The following is a 27,021-nucleotide window of genomic DNA, read 5'->3' on the forward strand; positions in this document are numbered from 1 at the left end:
TTTATAAATCAATAAGTAAGATAATCTCAATGTTTTAAAACAATTTTAACAAAATACAGATGTCAATTTATTCAGATGCTTTTTATATTTAACAAGTGCAAGAGAAACAATACATTTCAATAAATAAAGATAAGTCTAATCTATATTATCCATTACAGTTATTTTCAGCACCGAAAAACATTCAAAATTTCGTTTTCTAGTGGTTTTAGAGTATCATGTGAATTTCCATGAAATGGTTCTAGTGTAATTGATCTAAAAAAGTATTTCTTGTCTTCATTTGTCAGAAATTAAGTTTGTATACAATACAAGACATTTTATTCAATGATTTATAAAAAGCAGTAAATATTTTCTCCCATTAAAACATTTTACATTAAAAGAATTTCATAAAAAATACTACATTGCGAAATAAATAAATAACATCAACAAAGGAATTTGATAACAATAATTTATGAATATTTTACAAAACAGCTCAAAATATACAGATCAATGGAATAATAACATGATCATTGTCATAAATAATAACAAAACTATAATGGCAAAGGTTCTATCTTCAAAGTTATCATTATACAACACTTTTACAATGATAATATTTGGCAAGTTATAATTACTGTCATTTTGTAATTCAAAATTATCAGGTCTATTGGTAATTTATGTGATCTTACACAATTGTGAAAAATAATGTTATTTCACTGTGTGAATAATTATTGTTTCTGATAGTTTTTACCAATCACAGCACTTGAAAATATACATAAGTAGCCTTAATTTCTAGCAAAGATAAAAATCAAATTTTTTTATCGCAAAATTTTTTTTTTTCTTTATATCTGGCCCCGAATTGATAATTCCTTGTTATTGTATTTTCTTCAGATTAAGTTATAAATGTGTTTTTATCTTTAAAAGCCTATTAAAGCAATATCATGAAATCAAATGGTCAAGAAATATGAAGTGCCATGCTATAGTTGTAGATATGTTTGTCATTGGAAACATGGAAAAATAGACTATTCCAAAATAATTATACAAGTCTACAATATGAACACAAATCTTGATTAGTTAATTATAGTTATTTCCAGGAAAGACTTTTTTCCATTACAACTATTACGTGATACATATATTAGTCCAATATAAACAGATAACTGCCAGTAGTCAGCAAGTATTTCTTATCACAATGAATATCTCAATTCAAATCCTTCATAATCGATATCTTAATTTGTCTTTCTGCCCTAAGTTCATATCACAACCCACGAGTAACTCTATCATATTGTAACATTGGTCTGTCTTTATGTCACATCCCTATATTTTAAAGGTCACATCAATATCTACTCTGGTGAATTAACTGGTTTAATTTTTCTTCTTTAGCCCTCCGACAATGTGATTGCTGAAATAAAAGTAATATTGCAATCAAAGATATTTATGAATGTATTATATAAGACATAATAACATGTATCTTATTTTTTTAGCAATATGTTAAAGTCATAAGAAACGAGTGACCGGTGAAAAATAATGTTCTTCCAATTCTTGAACCAACGTATACAAACATCATAAACTTAGTCTTCTGTACTCGAATTTATCATTTTTTTCGTGTAAATTTTGTATATCGTCAAATTTTTTTTAATCGGTCAGTGTTGTTGTGAAAATATGGCAGGTAATTAAAGTTCGTGTTTTGAAGCCGAAGTTTAACGATTGTCACCTGTTTGTCAACAATTGACAAAAAATAAACAAACAGCATGGAAATTGAGCACGTGTTTAACATGTAAATACAGATAATAGTTTATTTTAAGGACATCCATGCGTATTGTGGTCACCAGATTTTTACGAGATGGGTCACACTGAGGTCACCTTGCATACGGAAGCAATTCAAATAGAGTAAACTTCTTCTAAATATGAATAAATTAAAGAATTTTCTTCAGAAAAAAGTATATGTACATAAGTTTTATAATGAAAACTATCCATTGAGTTATAAAAAACATATGCATTATTTTTTTTTGACTTGAGGTTTCTTATGACTTTAACAAAAAAAATTAGTAAAGAGAAATTTTTAAATAGAATCATTGCCCAAAATAATATTTTGCCAGTGAATAAATAAACATATAATAATCTTGATGTTAAAATATCTATTTTGATAATGGTTGTGCTCTGTATAATTCTTAGCAAGTACCAATAAGTACCAGTCAAATAATCATGGTTTTGTGTACTTTTCTAGTTTATTATTGAAATTTCTGTCATGTAATGACTGTATAACCAACAGAAACAGTATATTTCAAACCAACACTGTGATGTTTTATTTAAGTACTGGTACATTGTTCCAACATATGGATTTTAGAAAATAAGTGATAAATCACACACATATTGTATCTTCTTCATTAAAATAATTGTCTAATTCTATTAGCAAGTGTAAGGTATTGCTGTTGAATGAAAAAGTCTAAAATGAAAGAAAATCATATTGTTAAATGCAATCTTACCATTCTTATCTGGAGAAACTTTTGTGTAAATTCATCAATCTCCATCTTTTCTGAAAATTAAAAATCATACCATTTTTTTAAGTTGAATAAACAAAAACAAAAAATAACAAGAATTTCATTTCAAGTATAAGGTTCAGCTGTTCTATGTACAACTTCAGGGTTGTCTGTTCATATATTCTAATCTAATCAATATTATCAGATTATTACATGGCATTTTTCATATCGCATGTATTATCAGCCCTAGGTTCAATATCAGCCCAAGAGCCGCATGGCTCGAGGGCTGATATTGACCGAGGGTTGATAATACATGCGATATGAAAAATGACATGTTATGATCTTTTTATCATATGCTTCAACAATGGAGAAAAATCACAGATTCATATATTGATCATTTTACGTGGTTCCCAAATAGAAGTTCAAAGAGTGAAAAGTTCACGGACGTCGGACTCCAAATTTAGTACATTCGATATGAAATCTTTCTATCAGATGCCTCAACAGAAAAAAAAAAATTAATATGGACGAAACGACAAAAGAAATTATTCAAAAATATACATAATGAACACTGTTTGAAAAAAAATTATGTTTGAAACTTTAAAAAAACGCATTTATTTAATAATTTGATTTTTTTTTTTTTTTTTATTATTTTACAAAATATACTTTCCAGTATCCAAATAATTGTTTCGTTAATAAAATTGAGATTGTACACTACTTTGTAAGTTTTTTAGTGAAAATGTAGCATTGAGGTATATTTTCCGGAATTTGCCGAGCATCACCGGAATGCCATGCGATAACGTTACGGAAAGGCATGTGATAACACTCGAAGCATGTGATAAACTTTTCATATCAGCCCGCTAAGCACCAATTCGAAAAATATGGAATTTACGTTGATTTAATGATATTATCATACAGTAAAAATCATATGTTATTTAGTCTAAGTATATGATAAAAGACATTATTATATGAGGTGTATAAATGCACATCTAAAAGTAACTTTTTTATTGGCACAGACCCTTTCATATTTTTGTATGGTAAGCTAGAAGAGGTCACTTATCAAATAATTTTAGAAGTATAAGAGATTTGCATTGTGTGCAACCGACCCAAAACTTAGTAAGTTACAAACTTTGAAAATTTCTATTTACTAGTAGATAGAAGGTGTCAGTGAATTGTATCCCAATAATGAAGCAATTATTCTAAAACATTCCCTTCTCCCACTTATACCAATGCATTATCATCATATAAATTTTGTGACTTCTCAAAATGTCTCTGCTCTTGTATGAATATATACAAAAAATTGTTAAGCCCAGAAGATCAAAAAACATTTTAATACACAATGTACTTACTATTTAAAAATTCATCTACAATTTTTTCAGATTCTTCCTCTGCCTCCATTAATGCGACTTTCATGTTCGTCTGAATGTTTGTTGGATGGAATGTATCAGACAGTGACATAAGCTTCTCTTGATCTCGCTCAAATTCTTCCCTTGATCTTTCAAAAAGTTGATTCTGAAAGCAATAGTTGTCTTCAATGTATACACTATATAAGATTAGCTGAATCATGGAAAGGTTTTCAGAGATTATTAAAAAAAAATTGCAGGTGGTTGTGAAGTTATGAAGTTAAATGACACTTATGGATGTACATTTACTTAATAGGTGAGGCTTCAGAATTTGTGTCAAATGTTTGATCCCCTCAGTGTTTTCTCTACAATACAAGGTGAAATATTTTTCCCCATGACACCCATTTATTTTTTTCATATAAAACTTAATAGGTCATAAAGGGTCATTTAGCAAAATTTAAGCAGATTCTTGATTTTCTTTCTTTTGATTTGAGACCCAAAAAACACCAATGCAAATTCAAAGTAAAAGTCTGAGGGAGTCATATTTTCAAAATAAAATATCTCGAAAAGGAAATCAATGACATATTTAGAAATCCACAGTAGTGTTTCTAATCTATTCTAAAATAATTTAATTTCTCCTTGTCTACAGTTTTATAAAACACCTTTACCTTTTCACCAACCCATTGTCTCATCTGTTGAATCTTTGGTTTCTTCGATAAATTTTCTTCTGTAAAATAATTATTTTAATGGATCTTTATGCTAAGTAAATTTAGTACAAAGTATCTTTAGTTAATGAATAGCTATTTATGTTTTGATAAAAAGTAGGTGTTTTCTATCTGAACAATGATAACAAGTTCTTGTTGAATTTTAGCGTATCTCAAATTCATTCAAAAAACTATTCTTATACATAAATAGGACAAAGGTATACAAAAATTAAGCATTTTATTCTTCAAACATACATTGTTTTGATTACATGTATCAAACAGATTGCTGAATGTAAACATTTTCATACCTGTGGATTCTTTTTTATTCTGAGATATTCCTGCTTAGAAAAAATATTATCTGTTCCTTTCAATCAATTCAAAAAGTATTTTGAAAACTTAATCAAATAGTTTTCACGTCTTTAAAACTATCTCTACCACATTTAGATAACTCCAAAAATAAAACAGACAACATTTGCATACTTACTAGCTAGTTCTATACATTCACTAGATAATTTTTCTCTGTCTTCTTTCATTTTTGATACTTCTGACATTTTTTGTATCATTTCTAAGATTTTGTCTTCTTCATTTAATAATCCATTTAATTCTGTAAGACTGTAAAACAAATAAAAGATATACACTCAATGTCAACAAAGCTAACAATTTACGACTTAACCTTTTCTAGTACAGAATCAATTTAGTATGTTAACAATTACAAGCTTGGATGTGACAAACATGAAAATCTTTTTTTTATGTCACACATATGAAAATGTGGGGTGACATATTGCTTTTCCTCCTTTTCTTTGATTTATTTTTAACACAAAAGTTCATTGTTTTAGTTTCTTAGATTTGGGAACTACTTAGAATTTGGCATGTTGTATAGGCACTCTTCTATCAATGGAGACGATACACTGACTTAAATATGATTTGTTTTGATGTGTTGTTTGGTTGCTGTCTAGATTAGGTATTACCAACATCTCATTTCATTCATATTTGACTGGTACCTTTTAGTTTTTAATTCTGGGAAGGCAGCAAACACATCTGGTAACCTTAATTCATCATCTGGTACCTGTAAAAATAAATAAAACAATTATAAAGACTAGATTCATACATATTGGTGAGATTAAGAAACGACCAAAATGTGTTTTATCAATGCAAAACAGGTGAATGAATGAACACTAGGCTAAAATTGATTTTTCACTTCCAATTACTGTACTGAAACTTAATAATATTGCATTTTGGTCAACGGTACAATGTATAGGATACTCTCTCTCATTTCTGAAATTCATGTATTCAATTGTTAATATAATTAATAATGATCAAATTGTAGTTTTGCCTTATCAAAATTGTTTCAGCAAACCCATATGTTATATATCAATAAGAAATATAGCAAAAATGTTTTTTTTTTTAATCTAACTGAACAAGACGTGGAATCTTACACTTGGACCAGAACTACTTGATGGAATAGTCGGTGCTGAAACTGTCTGTGGTGGGAGACTTGGTGATGTATAAGGATTATATCCACCATACATTGGATATCCTGTGGGTCCACCTTGTGCTCCTGACTGAGGACCAGTATGTGGGTATTGCATTGGTGCTCCTGGATTGCTGTTTAAAATCAGATATATTATAAAACTTTATTTATCAGTAAAGCAAATATTTTTCTTACATTCCAGTACACATTTTCATCATATTATGCTTTGTTTAGAAAATGTTGATTCCTTTTTTATATCAAACATCCAATCATAAATCTTAAGTGATTTCGCATGTTACAGTTGTTTTTTGCATCTATAACAAATGAAATTGAATATCAATCTTTATTTGTCTTCATGCTGACTTGTCTGAGAACAAGTAACTGATTTGCATTACTCTGTATCCAACTATATTCGTGGATACCAATCGTTTTTGGATTGAAAAAAAATATTTTAGTGGGTACCAATATTTGTGTGGACTCTTGTTTTCTTCGTATGTATATAGGAAATGTGTGCTATATTGAATATATAAAATTATGGCTAATGTATATCCTGAAATTTTACATCACTCTCACATATCTCAGAAAGGGAGACAATTTGAATGTTCCTCAATGAGTATGTATAAATGTGCTATAATGATCTTACAATCCTTGAGATACAAGTGATGGTGGACTTCTTCTGAATTCTTCTATAATGCTCTGTGTGATCTGGCCTAGACTAGAATGCATTGTAAACTGAAAATAAAAAGTTTGTCAAAATGATGGAAAATGAAAAAGCTTAAAAAACAATAGACCACTTTCGAGTTCATCCTTTACTGGAAAAAAATCATCAATTATGCACGCCTTTATGACATCATTTACCATATAGAAGGGATCACCTGTATCCCTGCATTATTTATGTTCATCAAGCGTCTTAGTGATTTTCGTTGTGCAGGATATACTAGAAATAATGTTTATTCTGTAGGTACTTAATCATTATTTCCTAATGACCGGAGTGCTGATTGTCAATTAAGAGAATTCAATTTGCCGAATAGTTCATGCAAAACAGTATTACAGTTTTCCAACCAATTGCTCTACATTGGAAATGGAAGTGACGTTGCCCCTAAACGCAAGAATGATGTCCACTAAAACCAGAGTTTTTGATGGAAATGTATAGAACTCGAAAGTTGTCTATCAATTTGTTTTTATAAGCTTATTATCAGTTTGTTCGAATGAATCAAATATTGTATTTGGTCTTTGCTTAATAGTTTTTTCCTAACACTTGTCTACAATGTTTGTTTAAAAATCTAAACGTTTTACCTCCACAGCAATTAACAGCAATTAACACAGAGGTTTCAACTATATAAAGAGTTGTGAACATTTTAAATAAGATTCTCAAATGAACATGGTTTGCCTGATAGGAAAACTACAAATGTGAAATAGGCAATAATGTCTACCACAAAATAATTTCAATCTTTGAAGTGCTTTTAAGCATTTAGAAATAATTCCACCTTTCCTTTAAAAGACAATTTTTAAACATTTTTACACAATTATGACCAACAATCAACTTAACGTCAGTTAAGAGCTCTACATACCTTATGTTGACCTTGATGAATTGTACATATCATGCCTGGCTCTAAATAAAATTTACTTAGATACTTACTTACTATAAACAATGATAGAATTTACTGTTAATAACTTACAGAACTTAAACTTGGACAACCAATCAGCTTGCCTTGTGTATCCACCCATGAATGATTAACCAATGGTTCTACAGTAACCGTAGGTGGATCTTGTGGAAACTGTGGAGGAAGTGTGCTAAAATAAAAAAAATATGTATGCTGAATGTTTTGTTGCTACTTGGCAAGTTTAAAAGATTATAAATTCTAAGATTTCATTTATTGTATCTCTAGCCTGTCAACTCTGTGGATATTCCAAGTCATGAATCTAGCCTGTCAACTCTGTGGTTATTCCAAGTCCAGAATCTGAAGTTCAGTGCACATGATTGTTGTTGATTGTTGTTTACAATATTTTGTTTTTGGCAATATGTTGTTTTCTCTTTTAAAATGTTTCGAATTGGGTCATGCTTTTTTATAGCGCACTTTACAGTATAACTTTGTTGTGGTTATAGTTGAAGGTTTTACTAAACAGTGACATGTAGTTGTTTACATATACATCCTCTCTTATCTCTGGTTGACAGAACTTTGTCTCATTTGAAATCAAACCTTACATACCCTAATAAACAGTATTGTGTTAAGTGTAATTCATTTGAAAGTAAGAGCATTGTGTTTTCCTAAGCCTAAAACACAATGCTCTAAGGTTTTTAAGAACAGACAGTATATCAGCTAAAAAACACAAGAACAATATATATATACAGTTAAGTGTTGGTACAATATACCCTTAGTGGTCAACTAAATTTTAAAACATAATTGGGAAATAAATACCCAAATGGAGTAAAGAAAATTATTTCCTCAATATATATTAATAAACTTACATGACTAAAGTTATATTGTTATTATTACATCGAAATGTTACTCTGTATTCTGTGTTTGGAATTATCTCACTTGGGCTGAAATGAAAACTAGAGGCTCTCAAGAGCCTGTGTCGCTCACCTTGGTTTATGTGCATATTAAACAATGGACACAGATAAATTCATAGCAAAATTGTGTTTTGATTATGGTGATGTGTTTGTACTTCTTACTTTACTGAACATTCTTCTTGTTACAATTATCTCTATCTATAATGAACTTGGCCCAGTAATTACAGTGGAAAATATTTTCTAAAAGTCTACAAATATTTATGAAAAATGTAATAAATTGACTATAAAGGGCAATAACTCCTAAAGGGGTCAACTGACCAAATTGGTCGTGCTGACTTATTTGTAAATCTTACTTTGCTGAACATTATTGCTGTTTACTGTTTATCTCTATCTATAATATTAAACAAGATAATAACAAAAAAACAGCAAAATTTCCTAAAAATTACCAATTCAGAGGCAGCAACCCAACAACAGGTTTTTCGATTCATCTCAAATTTTCAGAGCAGATAGATCTTGACCTGATAAACAATTTAACCCTGTTGTCAGATTTGCTCTAAATGCTTTGGTTTTTGAGTTATAAGCCAAAAACTGCATTTTACCCCTATGTTCTATTTTTAGCCATGGTGGCCATCTTGGATGGTTGACCGGGGCACCAGACACAAATTTTAAATAAGATACCCCAATGATGACTGTGGCCAAGATTTGTTTAATTTGGCCAAGTAGTTTCAGAGGAGAAGATTTTTGTAAAAGATTACTAAGATTTACGAAAAATGGTTAAAAATTGACTATAAAGGGCAATAACTCCTAAAGGGGTCAACTGACCATTTCGGTCCTGTTGACTTATTTGTAAATCTTATTTTGCTGAACATTATTGCTGTTTACAATTTATCTCTATCTATAATATTATTCAAGATAATAACCAAAAACAGCAAAATTTCCTTAAAATTACCAATTCAGGGGCAGCAACCCAACAACGGATTGTTCGATTCATCTGAAATTTTCAGGACAGATAGATCTTGACCTGATAATCAATTTAATCCCATGTCAGATTTGCTCTAAATGCTTTGGTTTTTGAGTTATAAGCCAAAAACTGCATTTTACCCCTATGTTCTATTTTTAGCCATGGCGGCCATCTTGGATATTTGACCGGGTCACCGGACACAATTTTTAAACTAGATACCCAAGTGATGATTGTGGCCAAGTTTTGTTAAATTTGGCCCAGTAGTTTCAGAGGAGAAGATTTTTGTAAAAGTTAACGCCGGACGCAGGACGACGACGGACGACGACGACGACGACGGACGACGACAGACGCCGGACGCAAAGTGATGAGAAAAGCTCACTTGGCCCTTCGGGCCAGGTGAGCTAATAAAATGAAATTTACTTTAAATGCAGCATTTATACATTGTAAGACCAGGGTTACTTAATTTGTTGCTTTTCGGGTCTGTCAACAATAATAATCTAATTAAAAAAAAAAAAGAATTGACATGTTCATCTATCATTCTTCTATTGTGCACCAACCATACATGTATATATAAATAAATTATCATTCCAGAATTATAATTAAAAATATCTGCTAAGCAGTACTTTCATGAAATTAAATTAAACTATTTAAGTAATTTAAACATTAGCAGATATGATTAACATGATTAACATGATTAAGGTTTACATTGTGTTTTGAAACAAAAATCTAAAAGTAATTCATAATTTGTAGTCCTAAAAGTAGACAGTCATGAAAGACCTAAAATACAATTCAAAGCATGAATATATATCCTTTCTCTTTATAGATATAACTTCAAATGCACTTATAATAAACACAAATTCATTAACTTTTTTTTTGTAACTTTTTCATTTCCCTCATTTACACAGAAATTTCTTTCTTGCTTAAGTTACTTCTGGTCTAGTTTGACATGAGACTATAAGTAACAATAGAACCAACATCGGAAACGTTACAGTATTTTTTTCTTTTTTAACTTAAAATATGTTAGAATTAAAAAAAATGTAATTGATACAGACTTTGTCCCCTTTAACAGGTAGCGCATGCCTCATATTAGTTTACATTGATGCCAGTACGGAAAATTCAATTTAATCGTTACTTTGCCTTTGATTATTTCGAGATTACTCTGACGTCCGACGGCTGTTTAGCCAGACAAGCTGGGGCTGTGGGATGTCAGAATATAAAATATAGAAAATTAAAGGTTTGGCAGGTAGGTGAAACTTACATAAATGAAGAGATAAATGAAAACTGAAGAGATTGATGCCCGATTTATATAATTCCAAGGCCCTCAGTCGGCTCCAGAAGCGAGGAAGTAGCGCATCTATTTTTGGTGGGCAAATATCCACTTTTTGATATGGGACAAGCTCTGACGTCCCACGGCCCCAGCTTGTCTGGCTAAACAGCTGTCGGACGTCAGAGTAATCTCGGACTAGCCTTTGATGTGATGTGTTTGCAACTTTTTAATTATTTTGTTAAGTCTCACGCTCAAAGATGATTTTTCACAATCATCAATGTCTCCTGAAAATTGATAAAAAAAACAACATGAGGCTGTTTTTACCCGTGGGAAGAAAAAGACTTAAAAATGTGTGTTTACTATCACAGCTTGACACAGGAATAAATACATATCATTACAAATAGAAAAAAATGTAACCTCAATCAAATATTGAGATAGATGTCTAATCAAAGACAACAAGAGCAATTCAGTAAAGTATACGTATATCTAAATTCATGTAATGACTCATTTTCAAATGATAATTCTGCAATTTCTGCAGATACTAAAAGGCATTCCTTACTTTAAATTTGCTTTTTTCAATGAATCAATTTGTTTAGTACGATGTGCCTGGAGATTAGTTTGTGATTGTGCTGTTGACTTGGATTTGTTTCCGATTAGCCAATTCATAATTTCGTTTTTCAGTTCCTTCTCAAGTAAGTTTGACAGGTGCTAATTATTCCCGGAAGTCACTGTTCGTCATCAAAAACGGGGTTCCGGTTGATCATGCGTCGCACTTGAGCGCATGAAATCACAAAGAAATGTAGTTCATACATCATTTTTCCGCTCGTACGTGCATATCTCCTCCTGTCTTTCACCTAAACTGAAGTTGGTGTGTATTCAAAAGAACATTGAAAAGAATCAACCACTGAAAAACCATAAATGCTACAGCTATGCATTGAAACCTTTCTACACTTCCCGTGCATCTTGTATAGACAAATTATTTTTGTTGCACACTTGACACAAATTGCAACTTCCCACGTGCAATACATTCAATATTGTGACATATTTTAAAAAAGACCAAGTCTATAGTCATTTATTTTGTTACTTTGAGTTCTGTTGTATCATAATGTATAGATATTTAGTCACCAAAATAACCATTATACATGTACAAATGCATGTTGATTCAAGATCTTGCCTCTTGGTTGAGTAAATCAATATATACATTCACTACCAGTTATCTTAGTCTTGCATTGGTCAAGCTTTTGATCATTACCAGCCGCTGTTTATTACATGTTTTGCATATACATTACCATTATGTAGGATTCTAAAATGTGATTATACTTGTAGTTAGGTAAATGGTCTACGCTATGGTTGTTCGTTTTTATTTATAAGTGAATTCTGATCGCTATGGTTGTTCGTTTTTAAGTGATATCTGATCGCTATGGTTGTTTGTTTTTAAGTGAAATCTGATATCAAGATTAAGTGTGATTGTATGGAAACCCTAAAGTCTAATGGTTGTTACTTGTAACAGGAAATTATGTGGTTCAGGCAATGGTTTTCCTTAGTTGCCAAGTTCCTTTATTTTATTGACATATGACGCAGTAGCTTTTCTGATTTGAATTGGTTTTCGTTGGGTTAAGGCTTAACATTGAAGTCTGTATGATTATTAGTTTCATACTTACACAACTTTTCAGGTTGGATGAATAGTTCATACTACTTCCTATTTTTAATTGAAGTGCGATAGTGGTCAAGAAAGTGTAATGGTAACATTGCAGTAGTTAGTATATACTAAGTGGTAGTCGTTTGATTGTTTATTTCTTATAATTATTTGTTGTTCTGTATTTAAATCAGGCTGACAAACCCGCTGTTATTTTTCTCCATTTGAATTATTTTATACTGTTTGTTCTGAGGTCCTTTGGTCTTATTTGAATACTATGCAATTCAATTTTATCATTAAGATGCAATCCTCCGTCCTTAAAGGCAAAAAGAGACCTAATAGGAAGCCCTCTTACAAGAAACCTTTTATATGATTTTATAAAAATAATGTTATATTTAGAACATACAGAAAGTAATTGCCTATTAATATTAGCACATTTAAAACCAGTTAAATCAAAATCTACAGGTCTTGGTAAATTAGAAGATGTATAAAGCTTGATATGCGGAGACAAAGATTTAAATTTTACAAATAACTCTAAAACCAGCAATGATACGATCTACAGAAAAGTCTCTTACATCGTTAGTTCCAAAATGAATAAGACAGTAAGAATAGTTACTCAAGTTTATTTCACCTTGATCCAGTTTCTTCTTAATAGTGGAAATACGATCACCACTGTAAGCTTGAAGGTCCATGTTAGAAATGCCAGATAAATGTTTACAGATTGAATCTGATAACACCAGTACATGTTTGTTGGTTGTGTCTGAAAAAATGTTATAAAAGTTTGGCCATTGACACTGCAACAAATATTTTCTCCTGCACAGTAAAATTCAAATATAGCTTATAGGCATCACTTGCCCAGTCACCTTGTAGCTGTATCAGGTCACTAGGGACTCTAGCCTGAAAGGCAAATGACGCACCTCCCCGTCTAAAAGAATGTGTAGAGTAGGGCCATGTAAGCCAATGCTTTGGTTAAAGGTCATACATAAGTCCTCTAGTTGCATACATTAATGACTAGTTTTTGGGGAAAGAGTTTTTTATCATTGTTCAAATGAATAGCACAGACCATCACACTTTAGAATATCAAATCATCACACTTTAGCAATGTTAGCATACCATTGTGTTTAAGATTCTTACATATATATTATTAGGGACGACATTAAAAGATTGATACAGGATAAAAAAATTAAATCAAATAGTTTGGGGGTGGGGGGTCAACATTGCCGCAAGTTTTGTTAATCTAAAATCGATTTTACATATATACATATTGGTCATTCAATTTTTCCCAAATTAAGTTAAGAGAGGGGGTGTGGGGGTCAGTGAGAAAACTATGTGAATTAAGTTTTTTTATCCTTCATTGAACTTTTGATGTCCTCCCTTACTCTTCGGTGCTTTTTGTGCTTAAAATTGATCTATATTGTATTGTAGGATTCCCCATTCTGAATTAAATGCATTCTGAGTAGTATTTTCAAATGCAACTATGAAAACACTTTGATCATGCTGTGTTATGTGAACTGTTGTTTATCTTTCATTGTATTTTGTGTTAATGTTGCCTGTGGTGAAAGTTGGTGATTACAGGACTTAGGTATTACTTTTTGGGCAAAGGCTCTGATGTTATCTACTGTTAAGTTTTTTGCTGTTTGCAGGGTTCTCGCTAAGGCGAGTCCATGAGTCCTGGACTCACCATTTTAAAAACTGGTGAGTCCACAGATACATCAATATTGAAATATTTTGTATAAACTGAACACAGTTAAACACAAATATCATCATTTTATAGCAAAAGTTTAAAAAGTAATCTAAATTTAATGTCATTTCATTGCTCTGTTAGGCCATGGAAACTAAAATATTACATTATATTGCAACAAAATATATTCTTCTTGCCGTTGGACTCACCATGGCCAAAAATGACGAGTCCCTGGACTCGCCTTCAAAAATCCTTAGTGAGAACCCTGTGTTTGTTAGTTTGATAAGGACAACTTGTGACACATAATTGATATTTACTTTAAAGTAACATTTCAGCTTAAGTTACTTTGATAGGATCACATGTGATAGATCAATGATATTTTGTTTGATGTTGCATTAATTAATTAGTAATTTTCAATGTTGAGTGTATCAACTGACATAGTTTGTAAATTTGAATTTCTGATAAAAAAAAATACAGCTACCCAATAAAGCAGCACATACTACAAATGTACTACAACAGCTTTTTTTTGTCAGTACCAAATGTCTGACAATTGATTGTCAAAATAGGCTTAAATGTCTATGTATATTATAACCTAACAAAATTTTTGTGATCGGGACCAAACAGGTTTTGACTACCATATTTTCCCTCAGTTTGCACACAATTCTCATGAACAATACGGCAAAAAGAACAAACAATTTAATAATTAAGAAGTCCTACCTTTCTTGTGAAATAAATTACATTTATTAAACTTCATTTTTACCTACAGACAGAATAAGTTTAGACAAACATGAAGGAATTTTGATAAAAAGTCTTAATGTGTTTGTTTTAACATTTATCTTAGTAAGGCCAAATAAAAATACATGTGTGGTTCCAGTAACCCTACCTTCCCTACTTTTTCGCCTCAAAATTAGCCTACCCTAAAGATTTTATTGTCTTTTTTCATTAAGCACTGTTAAAGTCAGAATGTTGCTCCCATAGACTCAATGTTAAAAAAAAACATAAAAATTTAAAAAAAAATCCCTACCTACCTAATCTAACCTTTTTTCAGATGTAACTGAAACTACACATACTTTTTAAAGTGTGTGGTACATTGTTATTTTTCAGTTCTAAAGGATAATAGACTGATTGTAATGTATTAAAAAGTAACAAGGATTTTCCAAATTAGCTATTTATAGTATTGACATATACATGTTTAATTTTATTTATTTCTAGAAAGAAAAACATCAAGAAAAGGTGAACTTTTAAAGAATTGTAACTAAGCACGGGATGCTGGCAGTATGCCATCTATAGCACACACAGAATATGGAATTAAAGATGTCTGGCAAAACAACATGGAAGAGGAGTTTAGGAAGATACGCCATGTTGTACAAAAATACAGATATGTTGCCATGGTAATTGTAAACTATTTTCTATAAAATATACATAGTTAGCCCATGATACAACAAACAATTAATTAATTATGCAGCTTACTATGAAATGTAGTGAAATGAATGTTTCCATCTAAAAAAAACGCCTAGGAGTCGATATTAAGAATTGAACGATGGACAATTAGTGCGTGAATTTTTCTTGCTACCTGATTGGAAGATATTACGAGACGTGAATGATCAAAGTTTATTGATTGGTTAGGACAATCCAAACCAAGTAAATGTCCTTCAATCCCGTAGAGTATCAGATTTGTCCTCACTATTTTAGCAATTAGATTTTGCCTGGTCATTAATCATTCATACACAGGTAACTTTTATCTATAAATAGTCGCATCTTCTGGAGTTTCATAAACAACAACGTTCAACGATATATACTACTTCATAACGTGTGACCTCACATCTGTGGTAAAATTTGTTGATTGATGCACGTGGCTATACTAGTAAATGAATTAATCTACAAAGCGAGAGCACTTTCCATTTTCATCAGCTAAGAGTGGACTATAGCCCTTTTTGAAAGGCTAATGCTTGTTTCGTCTTAATATTAAATGTAGTGTTGGAGACTGTGAGCTGAGTGACAGTGAGGTCTCTAAAGATTTTGAAATATATAAAGCAACAGATTATCAAGGAAATTATCAAATAAATCTATTGCATGGCCTTATACATACATGCAATGGAAGCATGTATGTAAGAATGTTGTTCATTACCCTTATGACTCCTGCTGGTTCAAATTCAGATAGGGACATATGATCATAAATGATTACAATCTGAATTCTGACAGCAGTAGTGAGTTAACAAGTCTGCACTACATTGGTAACAGTACTACAAAATGTATTGATTTTATTGATAAAATATATTTACTATTAGAGTAAAAAGGTTTTCCTATTTTATATAACGGCTTGCATGTATTATTTTGAAAAAGATTGTTTTAAAACTCAATGACATTATATTTTTGTAACAGGACACAGAATTTCCTGGAGTTGTAGCACGGCCGATAGGAGAGTTTAGGAATGCTGCAGATTTCCAGTACCAGTTATTAAGATGTAATGTAGACTTACTCAAGATCATACAGTGTGGTATAACATTTTTAGACGAGAATGGCGATACACCATCACCCATATCAACATGGCAGTTTAACTTCAAATATAGTTTAGTGTAAGTGGCAAAACAATTGTAGATTTGAAGTTTTCTTTATGTATTGATCTTATATTTGTTTGTCCATTTGAAAATGATAATGACAAACAGCAGACTGCAGATTGTCATATATAGAATTCTGTTATGGTTTAAAAAAAAATTGAAGATAAAAGATGCTTTAGGAAGTTGTTAGATGCATCTATCTTCTACTCACATAAAAGTAAAATCACAATTGGACACAACAAAGATACATAAAAATGAGACAACTGTCCACAAGAAACCAAATGACATAGAAATTAGCAATTTCAGGTTACAGTATGACCTTCAAATTTAAAAAAAACTTATACCAAAACTTAAAGGCCTTGAAATGACAAATGTATACCAATTCAAACGAGAAAGCTTTTAAAACAGCCAGATTTATGTACACAGCATACTATATATACCAATAAACAACCACATTTACATGTTTTATCTTGAATTAATAATTGATATACATTTTGAATTCACAGGGAAGACATGTTTGCACAAGAATCAATAGATTTACTACAGAATTCTGGGATACAGTTTAAGAAACATGAAGAGGAAGGCATTGAAGTGTATGAATTTGCTGAGTTGTTAATGACATCTGGTATAGTGCTAAGTGAAAATGTCAAGTGGTTGTCATTTCACAGGTAAGGACTACTTTATACTGATAAATAATGATTGTTACCTATTTATTTCATACTTAGATTGTTACATATTTGATTTCATTTCATCTATAAACTGCTACACGTTGCACAAATATGAATTAAAAGACATGGGTGTTATTCATTTACATCCATGAAACAGCAACCCAATAACAAGGATATGAAAAATAATCATTTTTTCTTGAGTAACTACAATTGTTGAGTAAGGGTTATAACACCTAAAGACACATTTTCAGAACCTCAGCTGCTGTTTCTCACCACAATATTTTCTCTGAAAATACTTCACTTGTTGATGTAATTTGGTACATAGCATTTTGTAGTCAAGGCACATCATGTAGCATATTTTTATAATCCTTCATTGGCTGACCTCTTATTTATCCATTTCATCTGGATACTGTAAAACTGTCAATCAAGAATGTACACACAATATTACAGGATTGTCTTTTTCAATTTAAATGTCCTACTGCATTTTTGTATGTGGTGAAAGTTTAGACTAATTATGTATTTCTCATCATTTACAGTGGATATGATTTTGGATATTTATTGAAGTTATTAACAGATCAGCCTTTACCATCAGAAGAATCAGAATTCTTTGAATATTTGCGGATTTACTTCCCTAATATTTATGATGTTAAATATTTAATGAAAAGCTGTAAAAACTTAAAAGGAGGTTTACAAGAGGTAGCGGAACAGTTAGAGGTAACTTAGTATAATGTTTTGGAGATGTAGTAACATATGTGTAACTAAGTATGATAGTAAGAAAGCTTTGCAGATTCATTTAGTATTTGTGCATCTGCAAGCTTTTATCATATTAATGTAAAATTGCAAAATCCTTGCTTCGAACAACTCATAGTGCCATTATATCAATTGATTTTAAATATTAAATATAATGCATTTCCCTTTTACCTGTATCTACTGATTCAGCTCTTCAGGAAAATAGAGGTTTATAATGTCAATGTTTTTGTAATCTAGCTAAATTTTTAGATATTTCTCATTGTAGAAAATGTCATGTTTTTTTTATGGAAAAAGAAGTGAAATAGTCTATAACTAGCTGTAAAAAATTGTGATTCACCTTTAGGTTTAAATCTCAGATTGGTATTTCAATAATAATAATGAATCCAAAGTAAACCTGAAATAGAAAGATAAATGTAAACTGCAACAAATTCAGTAAGAGTGTGCAGAAATCCTGTAATTGATAGATGAAACCAAATAAACATGGCAAGTAAAAGTTTTTTGCAGTTTTTGAGTATTAAACTGTGTATTAAACCATCTTGATTACAGAAGTTGGATTTTTCAGAATCCTATGAATCGACTTGTTATACAAGAACAAGCACTCTATTGATGAAAATATTTTTGTTAATAATTATATATGTTGTATTTCAGATTGAAAGAATAGGTCCCCAGCATCAAGCAGGAAGTGACAGTTTATTAACAGGGGCAGCATTTTTTAAAATGAGAGAGGTATTTGTTTTACAGTTGATTATATTTTACGGCTTTTGCAAATGCTTTAGTTGAAGAAGAGATTTTTTAATTAAGATTTTATGACATTGATAGGGATCTGTTTGTATTGAAAAATTCCAATAACATTCAGACAAATTTCAACCATCAGAATTAACAAAACTTAATTCAGGTGGAATCAAGAGTACATGGCATCTTTATTTCCAGAAATTAAGCTGTCTCAGGGAAAACAATGATCAACGGATGCTTGGAAATATATTTTCATGATTGATCAAGTTAAGCTTTCACACTCCACAAATATTGCTGTATCTTTGTTCCAGTCTAAAAGTGTTAATAGCTTTTTTGTTAAAAAAATGTTTTAGGGGCCTATTTGGTGACAAGTTATAGAAGACTTATTTGACTTATCAAACAAGAAAAATAATACAAAAGTTTATATAGGAATGTTCATGGTTCAATGAAATCAACACAGAAGTTGCAAATTGTCATAAATATTGAAAATATCTTTATGTGATGTGATCAATTGCAGTTGATTTTGGTTAGTTTAGGTAGTCCCAACACAATATTTTTCCTCATGAAATTTGCTAATTTATGATGAATAAGAAAAACTGTTTCGAAACTTGAAAATTTAAACAATATCTCAAATATGTCAACTATTTTGGAACGTTATGAAATTATCTTAAAATTTAGGAAATTTATATAATATTAAAAGAAGATGTGGTGTGATTGCCAATGAGACAGCTTTTCGCAAGAGACCAAATTCAACATAAATTAATAACTATAGGTCATCTCTACTTTCTTAATTCAATTAGGGGACAAAAAAAGACTGAAATAGCCTCTGGTTCTTTACAAAACAAAATACTTAAAATTCAACATAAATGATTTTCCTATTTTCAGATGTTTTTTGAAGATAACATAGACGATGCTAAATATTGTGGTCATTTATATGGACTTGGTACATCTTATGTTCAAAATGGGACAGGTTACGATAATAATGTGTTTGGTACAACAAATCATAATTCTGTGACGCCACACGACGAAACGAACTCTGTATCAAGTAATTCATAGAATCACATGCTGTGCAATATTTTGGAATGTCTTTAGAAGAGTTGTCGTTACCATGTTAAAGGCAAGATCATGTGACATCAAGAACAACGTGGAAAAATAAGTGGACTACCAATGAGATCATGTGACTTATCAGCATGAAAATAGGCAGCTATTGTATAGGGTTCATGACCTTGTCCTTTCATCTGACCTTCTGTGATAAATCAAACAGGGACAACCATCATGTCATCAAGTGTCTCAGGTGTAACTATGGTTACTATATTTCTATAGAGATATTTCAAAATGTTGTTCGATGAACTCATTTCTATATGTCCATTGAATAGAAAATCCTTTTGAAACAATTTTTTTTAAAAGCAGTACTAGAAGTGACATTTCTAAGCAGCAGTAATCATGGTAATTTCCATCTAGATATTTGAATATCAGGGAATAGTAATTTTGGTAATTACACATTCTTAAAAGTATTTAACAAAACCTCTAGCATAAAGAACAGATGAATTTTTGGTACCTTTATTAATGAAATACTCAAAAATAATCAAGAAAGTACTTTTTTGTTAAAATACTCAAAGTTAATCTAGACAGTTCAGTCACTACAACTGCTCAATTGTGATTAATAAGAATTTAACCTTAAATCTGTTATTCATAAGAATCTAACCTTAAATATATTTTTTTGCAAATGGACATACAGAAGTGACTTTTTGTTGTAACATTGTCTTTCATCATATCATGTACCATCTCCGACAATTTATTCAGGGGACACAACTGGGGCCACAATATCATGTACGAACTACATTTCCATGCTGACAGGATGGAAGAAAAGATGTAAGATTAATCAAATTTAATCTCCATGCAACTATATTTGACATTTAAATAGGATAAATGAATGCTATCTTTATTATTGAAATGAAATATTGTCAGATACAGCTTTTAATATTGAAAAACTTCTTTATATTTGTAGACTTTCAGTCAGTATCATTCAATGTGGAATGTGTTAATTAAGTAAAAGAAGTTAAAGCTGTATTGATAATGATTATGACTAAATGTATTACTATTTTAAGATAATAAATATAAAATATAGTTGCATGGGGGATAACTCCGTCTCAAGTGATTGTTCTAAAATTCCATCAGTGTTTCTACTGAGGATTGCTAAAGCGACTGTGATATTTTTGTGATTTATTTTTCTGAAGCACACTTTTTTGTTTTCATTTTAAATTGAAGCAGTTTCCAGTATTTTTATTTTTTCCATCAGACTCCATTAATGTTTTACATAAAACTATAGAACTGTTAATTGTATTTTTGTTAATGACCTGAATGATATATGTAAAATATATTGACCTGAAAAAGGGTGATATCTTAATTATTCACTGGATACCAGATCTTCTTATTTGTAAAACTCATAATTTTTCTTGCATCGTAGAAAAATCAAGATTTTTGTCTCTTTCTCTCAAACCTAAAGTTTTTGTATGTTCAAAGATACTAAATCAGATTTCTAATTTTTCTCAATATTTCTAGGAACTGATCTCTTTAGAAAATATATTTTTTATTCAATATTAGAAAGATTGAAGCATATAAACATTTGACTGTCATCTTGTTAGCTTGAGACAGAGTTCTTATATCGAATTTACTTAACACAAAGTAGTAAATAAATAAAATTATTATTGACATTAAGTCTTAGCCTTGTCTTGGTTCAAGGACTTTCACATATTTCTTTATTATGATGTATATGCATACATGTATCAGTTATAATTTAAGTAACATGATGTCAATAAGCATTATTTTCTTAATCTGTGAAAAATTGATGAATTTTCAAGTTAACAGTTTTAGAAAATGAAGTGTTGAATTTCTGTATGTATATTGTAATTGTTATTTGCAACCCTTTGTAAATCTGCAGTATTTTGTTTTTGATCATAAATCTGTACTTTTGTTAGTGGTTTTCCAGAGTTACAAAGGATATATTGATAATTGTATTTTTATCCTCTTCTCGCCATCGTCTACACAATTTTAATCTTGTCATGTAATAATGCCAAAATAATTTCTTTTATATTTTTGTACGTCTATCTAAACTTTTTATTTTAATCTTTTTATCAAGTGGAAATGATGGACTCTAGTGCAATATATAATTCATTCATTGTGGATATCCTATGTCATAAAATGTGATCTTTTTTGTATTTTTGACATTGAATTATCAAATTGTGATGAGATATGTGTATTTGCAGGAATTTGTTATGTCTTTTGTACACACCATACTGTTTGTGCTACCAACATGTATTACGCAAAAACACTATTCAACACTATGCAGGGGCTATACTAGTTTCTTATTTCTTATTCATTAGAGCTGGAAATATATGTAACAATATTTTAAGAGTGGTCAAGTATTTAGATAAAAAGGGGTCATGGCAACAAACTTTCTGGTAAACTTCCTTAAACCAAACCTGATACAGGACAGACAAATGCTCAGACTATAAAACATTAATCCCCCTAATTTTGTTCTCTGTAGCCAGCTCTCTACATACACTTGCTACCATGATATACCCAAGAGTTAGGAAAGTTGTGTTAAACACCAACAAATAAAAAAATTTAAGCAGGCATAAATGTAAAAAAAATATGTAGTCATTGACCTGTTTTGAGGGGAAAATGTTTTAGTACTTAAAGCTGATCAATGTTTTTAAATCTTACATGGAATTTTATAAACTGAAAAATGGATTAATAAAAATTCATTTGTCTAAATATTTATGGACTCAATATCTATTAGATTGATTGGTTTTTGGGGTTATTGGTTGCTTAACGTCCACTGTTACCTTATTTAGAAGAAATCATAGTTGATTTTCTTTTCAGATTGATTCATATTGCTCAATATCGGCAGCAGTTAAATTCACACCATTGAAACGTAACCCTGAAAATGTATCATTTATACATTTTGTAATTCTTTCAAAACTTTCAAAACTTTATACTTCTGTATAAAAATATTGATGAAACGAAATAAAAAGACATGACAAATTCCTGCTATAAATAATTCAGGTTTTTATATTACCATGTATTGTTCAGTATCATGACATAAGAAATTTAATCCACATACATTATGCCATGTTTTTACCAATTTTATATGGGAAATCTGCTTTGGAATTTTAGAATGATTGCTTCAGATTTCTGTCTTATTTTAAATGAACTTTTAGCTTTTATTTAGTATTTAAAAAGAAAGATGTGCAGTATTGTTAGCATTGATATTTATGGTGAAGATTTACAATGGGAAAATTATCATTAAAATGAATAAAATAACTCAAAATAGTATTGGAAACAATGAGTAATATTTTAAAAATGAAATTTAACTTGTGGCTGTTTCTTGCATAAAAATATCAGATTTTTTTCATTTCTTCTTTTGGCGGTTGTACTAAAATTTGTTTTGAGTATATATGCAAAATATTATCTGCTTCAATGAGATGTTCCCTTGTTTTAGAAATAACTTTGATGAACATATTGGTTTAACGAACAGTCCTATGAAAAAAAGATAGCATCCATTAAATTGTTCATCATTATTTATAGAGAATTATTATTTATTGCTATAAATTGTACTTTTAATAATGATAATAAATAATGCCTAACAGTATTGTACATTTTTTAGGTTAATAAGTTAATATTATTATTTCATGTATTTACAGAATTCTATATCTGTAATCTTGTTTTTTGTCGTATCTTTATTTTAAGACGTCCTGTTCACATGCTGTTTATGCAAATGGGAGATAACTCTATATTGGAATTGTTTCATTTTTGGTCAGCAAAATAATGATCTCAGAAATTCATTTCTACATAGTTCCTCATACATTACAGAGTTACCTCCCATCAATTAACACAGATTTGTTTTGCATAATTTAAATCAGCTGAGTCAAGCTTTTATATGCTATGTGGACAAAGATTTGATTGAGGTATTGTTTAGTGCTTAATTTTATGCCAAATTGATTTGTAGTTCTCCAAAATGTTGGTATCCACCCAACTCTGATTACTTTGTATATATATATAATGAAGATGTTGGGTTTTATCATCCCTGACTAAATATGTCTGTAATTTAACTTGTATTGATGTTTTTATTTTAATTGTCTTGTCATCAAGATCGTGAGCAAAAATTATTATATAATTCTTTGATCTAGAAAGATTGTAATGGAATTGTGGGAAAGCATCTCCTTTAAACCAAAGCAAAACAATTGTGAATTCTTGTTTTTTCCTTTCACAATTAAAATTTTTGTCCTTGATGATTACTAAAATTAGAGAGAGATAAGTTTCTGTATTGTATAATGTAGATACAAGAAACAAGACTGTCAAAAATAAGTCGTACATTTTTCTGCTCGGCAACTGTACATAGACAACACATTTAATGACCTGATATCTGTCAGCTTTGTTTTCACTTCGAGGTAATTCTGTTTCAACTTCATATAATTAGTATTAAGTACTGTTTGAAATATTTGCCTTTTATATTTAGAAAAGAATTTTAACTATTGTATTTTCTTTTGATAAAAATATCAGCCTCACCACATTTTCAAATTACTTCCTTCAAATACTTTTCAGCATTCCACACAACTTTCCTTCAATAAGATCAGTGGAAGTATCTAGACATAACTGATTTTCGAGTTGATTTTTAAGATGACAAGAGTTGATAAAAACATCTATACAAGTTTTGTATGTAGTACTAACCTTTTGAGTGACATCAGCCCATTAGTTAAGAAAGTTTTTGTATGTTTTAAACAGCTTTGTTCATGTGAGATCATTTGTTTTTATTTAAGAAGGTTATTGATCATGTTTAGAAATTGAAGTTTTTAATTGACAATTCACACTCAATATTTGCATATTAAATTATTAATGTTCAAATTTTTTTAATATCTATAATAGTAGTAGTAATAGCTGCTTGTTAAATATCAAGGTTACTTTCCATGTTTTTAATATTAACTCCATTTTCTAAACATGATCATACACCATTCTGGTTCTAGGGCTTTCAATCTTTTTGAGGGAGGTTTTAAATTAGTTCGTCCCATTTAATTATATGTTTATTAATTTTATTTTTTCTATTTTAATTAAGATATTCAGGATTGAAGAGTGTTGGAATCAAACATACATGTCATGTATTTGACAGGAATTATATAGATATTTCCATCTTATAAATATATATATACCTTCTGAAAAGTTTTTGCTTTTATAGATGATTTAGTTTTATGTATGTTCAATCTAATTATATCAAAATAATATACATACTAAAAGTTCCAATAAATAGCTGTAAAAAGCTATCTGAACAATTGTAAATATAATTCCCCCCCTTGTTTTCTTTACAAACTATAAAATCATGTGAACTGAAATTATTCTTTTAATGCAAATTTGTTAGTTTTAATATTGAATTTGTGATTTTGCTTTTTACAATCTTGATTTTTATTATTTCTGTCTTTAAAATTTGAAAAAAATGAATGGTCAGTATGTGTGTATGGAAGTGGCTGTTTAGAAAAAGATACTTGAATGGATTATTTCCCTTGTCGGGAAGCTTTGGGGCTGGTGTCTGTGGCCCTTACTATGTATATTTTAGTGTAAATGTGGACCTGGTTGTCTTTTTATGAATTGTAAATAAAATTTGTGGATGACCAGTCCATAAAACATACAGCAAAAATAAAACATGTGCTGTTGTTTATCTTGTAACTGAATATTGACATACTTAATCCAAAATCATCAGTCTGCCAGTTTACAAATATCTTTTAGACTGTTGTGTCATAATTATACCCCTGCTTTAAAAAAGGGGGGGTATACTGTTTTACCTCTGTCTGTCCGTCAGTCCGTCCGTCAGTCAGTCTATCCCATGAAACTTTCGTCACATTTTTCTCAGGAACTACAATACAAGGATTTCTGAAATTTGGTTTCAGGGTTTATCTTATTCCTTATTCTTAGTCAGCTATACCGTGTGATGCGTTTTCAGATTGATCACTTGACAACTTCCTGTTTACCGAACACTTGTATGATTTTACACATGATAGCCAAGTTGAAAATTTTCGTCACATTTTTCTCAGGAACTACAATACAAGGATTTCTGAAATTTGGTTTCAGGATTTATATAAGTCAGCTATACCGTGTGATGCGTTTTCAGATTCATCACTCGACAACTTCCTGTTTACTGAACACTTGTATGATTTTACACATGATAGCCAAGTTGAAAATTTTTGTCACATTTTTCTCAGGAACTACAATACAAGAATTTCTGAAATTTGGTTTCAGCATTTATATAAGTCAGCTATACCGTGTGATGCGTTTTCAGATTCATCACTCGACATCTTCCTGTTTACCGAACACTTGTATGATTTTACACATGATAGCCAAGTTGAAAATTTTCGTCACATTTTTCTCAGGAACTACAATACAAGGATTTCTGAAATTTGGTTTCAGGATTTATATAAGTCAGCTATACCGTGTGATGCGTTTTCAGATTCATCACTCGACAACTTCCTGTTTACCGAACACTTGCATATTTTTACACTATTAATATTATTCACTTGCGGCAGGGGTATCATCAGTGAGCAGTAGCTCGCAGTTTCACTTGGTTGAGCATGGCTTAAATGTTGGCTTCCAATCTTAACTTTTATATTTGAGAAAAGGTAAGTAAGTCACAGGGTGACTGAAATATTTTATTACACAGTTACATATAAAGAAAGGGTATTATTAGTGAGCATGGGCTTTGCTCATTGTTGAAGGCTATACCATTCAATTCAAAGCTTCATTTATAGTCGGCATGTTACATAACAAATAAACATAAGCTCTCTGAGCTTTTATAACCGACAAATGCATACATTTACATAACAATCATACACAATACAAATATTAAAACATAAAAGACATAGAACATACATTTCATGCACATTTAGGCTGCACTATTTAAATCCTATATTATATACATATATTGGAACCCCCTTTTTTTGGCCAATCAATGCATTTGAATGGAGACATGTGGTTGGAACACACCCCCCACCCCATATATCATTCCATATATCAGTCATCAAGCTTAAAGTTATGTGATTAGATTATTTTCTCAGATGCTATAAGTAATAGTTCAACTATATTTGGTGTATAGAATGATGGTAAGGTGTACATCTGACTAGCAGGTATCAATAGGTTGATTGGTCTATGTTAAGTTTTTCTGGTTACTATAATACTAGTTTGTGAGTTTTGGTCTTTTTTCTAATAATAATACTATATGCAATAGGTCAACTATATTTTGT

At 30.4% G+C, this 27,021-nt stretch overlaps 2 protein-coding genes across 2 annotated transcripts; one reads left to right on the forward strand and one right to left on the reverse strand.

Annotated features, from left to right (window-relative positions):
* Positions 1–47: 47 nt before the first annotated feature.
* Positions 48–11,462, reverse strand: LOC134697229 (vacuolar protein sorting-associated protein 37A-like). Its single transcript, XM_063559370.1, has 11 exons — positions 11,268–11,462; positions 8,436–8,510; positions 7,645–7,759; positions 6,609–6,697; positions 5,931–6,099; positions 5,496–5,560; positions 4,979–5,106; positions 4,459–4,517; positions 3,797–3,959; positions 2,457–2,506; positions 48–1,372 (listed from the first exon to the last, which is right to left on the reverse strand). Exons 1-11 carry the CDS (start codon positions 11,372–11,374, stop codon positions 1,307–1,309), a joined length of 1,086 nt encoding a protein of 361 aa, XP_063415440.1. The 5' UTR covers positions 11,375–11,462; the 3' UTR covers positions 48–1,306.
* Positions 11,450–25,429, forward strand: LOC134697230 (CCR4-NOT transcription complex subunit 7-like). The gene is made up of 7 exons (XM_063559371.1): positions 11,450–11,576; positions 15,238–15,416; positions 16,408–16,601; positions 17,090–17,251; positions 17,788–17,965; positions 18,650–18,727; positions 19,619–25,429. The coding sequence occupies exons 2-7, from the start codon at positions 15,303–15,305 to the stop codon at positions 19,787–19,789; spliced, it is 897 nt and encodes a 298-aa protein (XP_063415441.1). The 5' UTR covers positions 11,450–11,576; positions 15,238–15,302; the 3' UTR covers positions 19,790–25,429.
* Positions 25,430–27,021: the final 1,592 nt, after the last annotated feature.

Source organism: Mytilus trossulus, chromosome 14 (genome assembly GCF_036588685.1).
Source record: "Mytilus trossulus isolate FHL-02 chromosome 14, PNRI_Mtr1.1.1.hap1, whole genome shotgun sequence".
NCBI classification, from domain to species: domain Eukaryota; kingdom Metazoa; phylum Mollusca; class Bivalvia; order Mytilida; family Mytilidae; genus Mytilus; species Mytilus trossulus.

Bases quoted from the DNA above. Each gene is read 5' to 3' on its own strand.
- LOC134697229 (XM_063559370.1), bottom strand. From the start codon at position 11,374: ATGAATTGGCTAATCGGAAACAAATCCAAGTCAACAGCACAATCACAA. The intron at 8,511-11,267 runs GTAAGGAATGCC...TTTTCATTTCAG, and splicing joins TTGAAAAAAGCAAATTTAAA to CCCAAGTGAGATAATTCCAA. The intron at 1,373-2,456 runs GTAAGATTGCAT...CTTTTATTTCAG, and splicing joins AGTTTCTCCAGATAAGAATG to CAATCACATTGTCGGAGGGC.
- LOC134697230 (XM_063559371.1), top strand. From the start codon at position 15,303: ATGCCATCTATAGCACACACAGAATATGGAATTAAAGATGTCTGGCAA. The intron at 15,417-16,407 runs GTAATTGTAAAC...TTTTTGTAACAG, and splicing joins AATACAGATATGTTGCCATG to GACACAGAATTTCCTGGAGT. The intron at 17,252-17,787 runs GTAAGGACTACT...CATCATTTACAG, and splicing joins AAGTGGTTGTCATTTCACAG to TGGATATGATTTTGGATATT.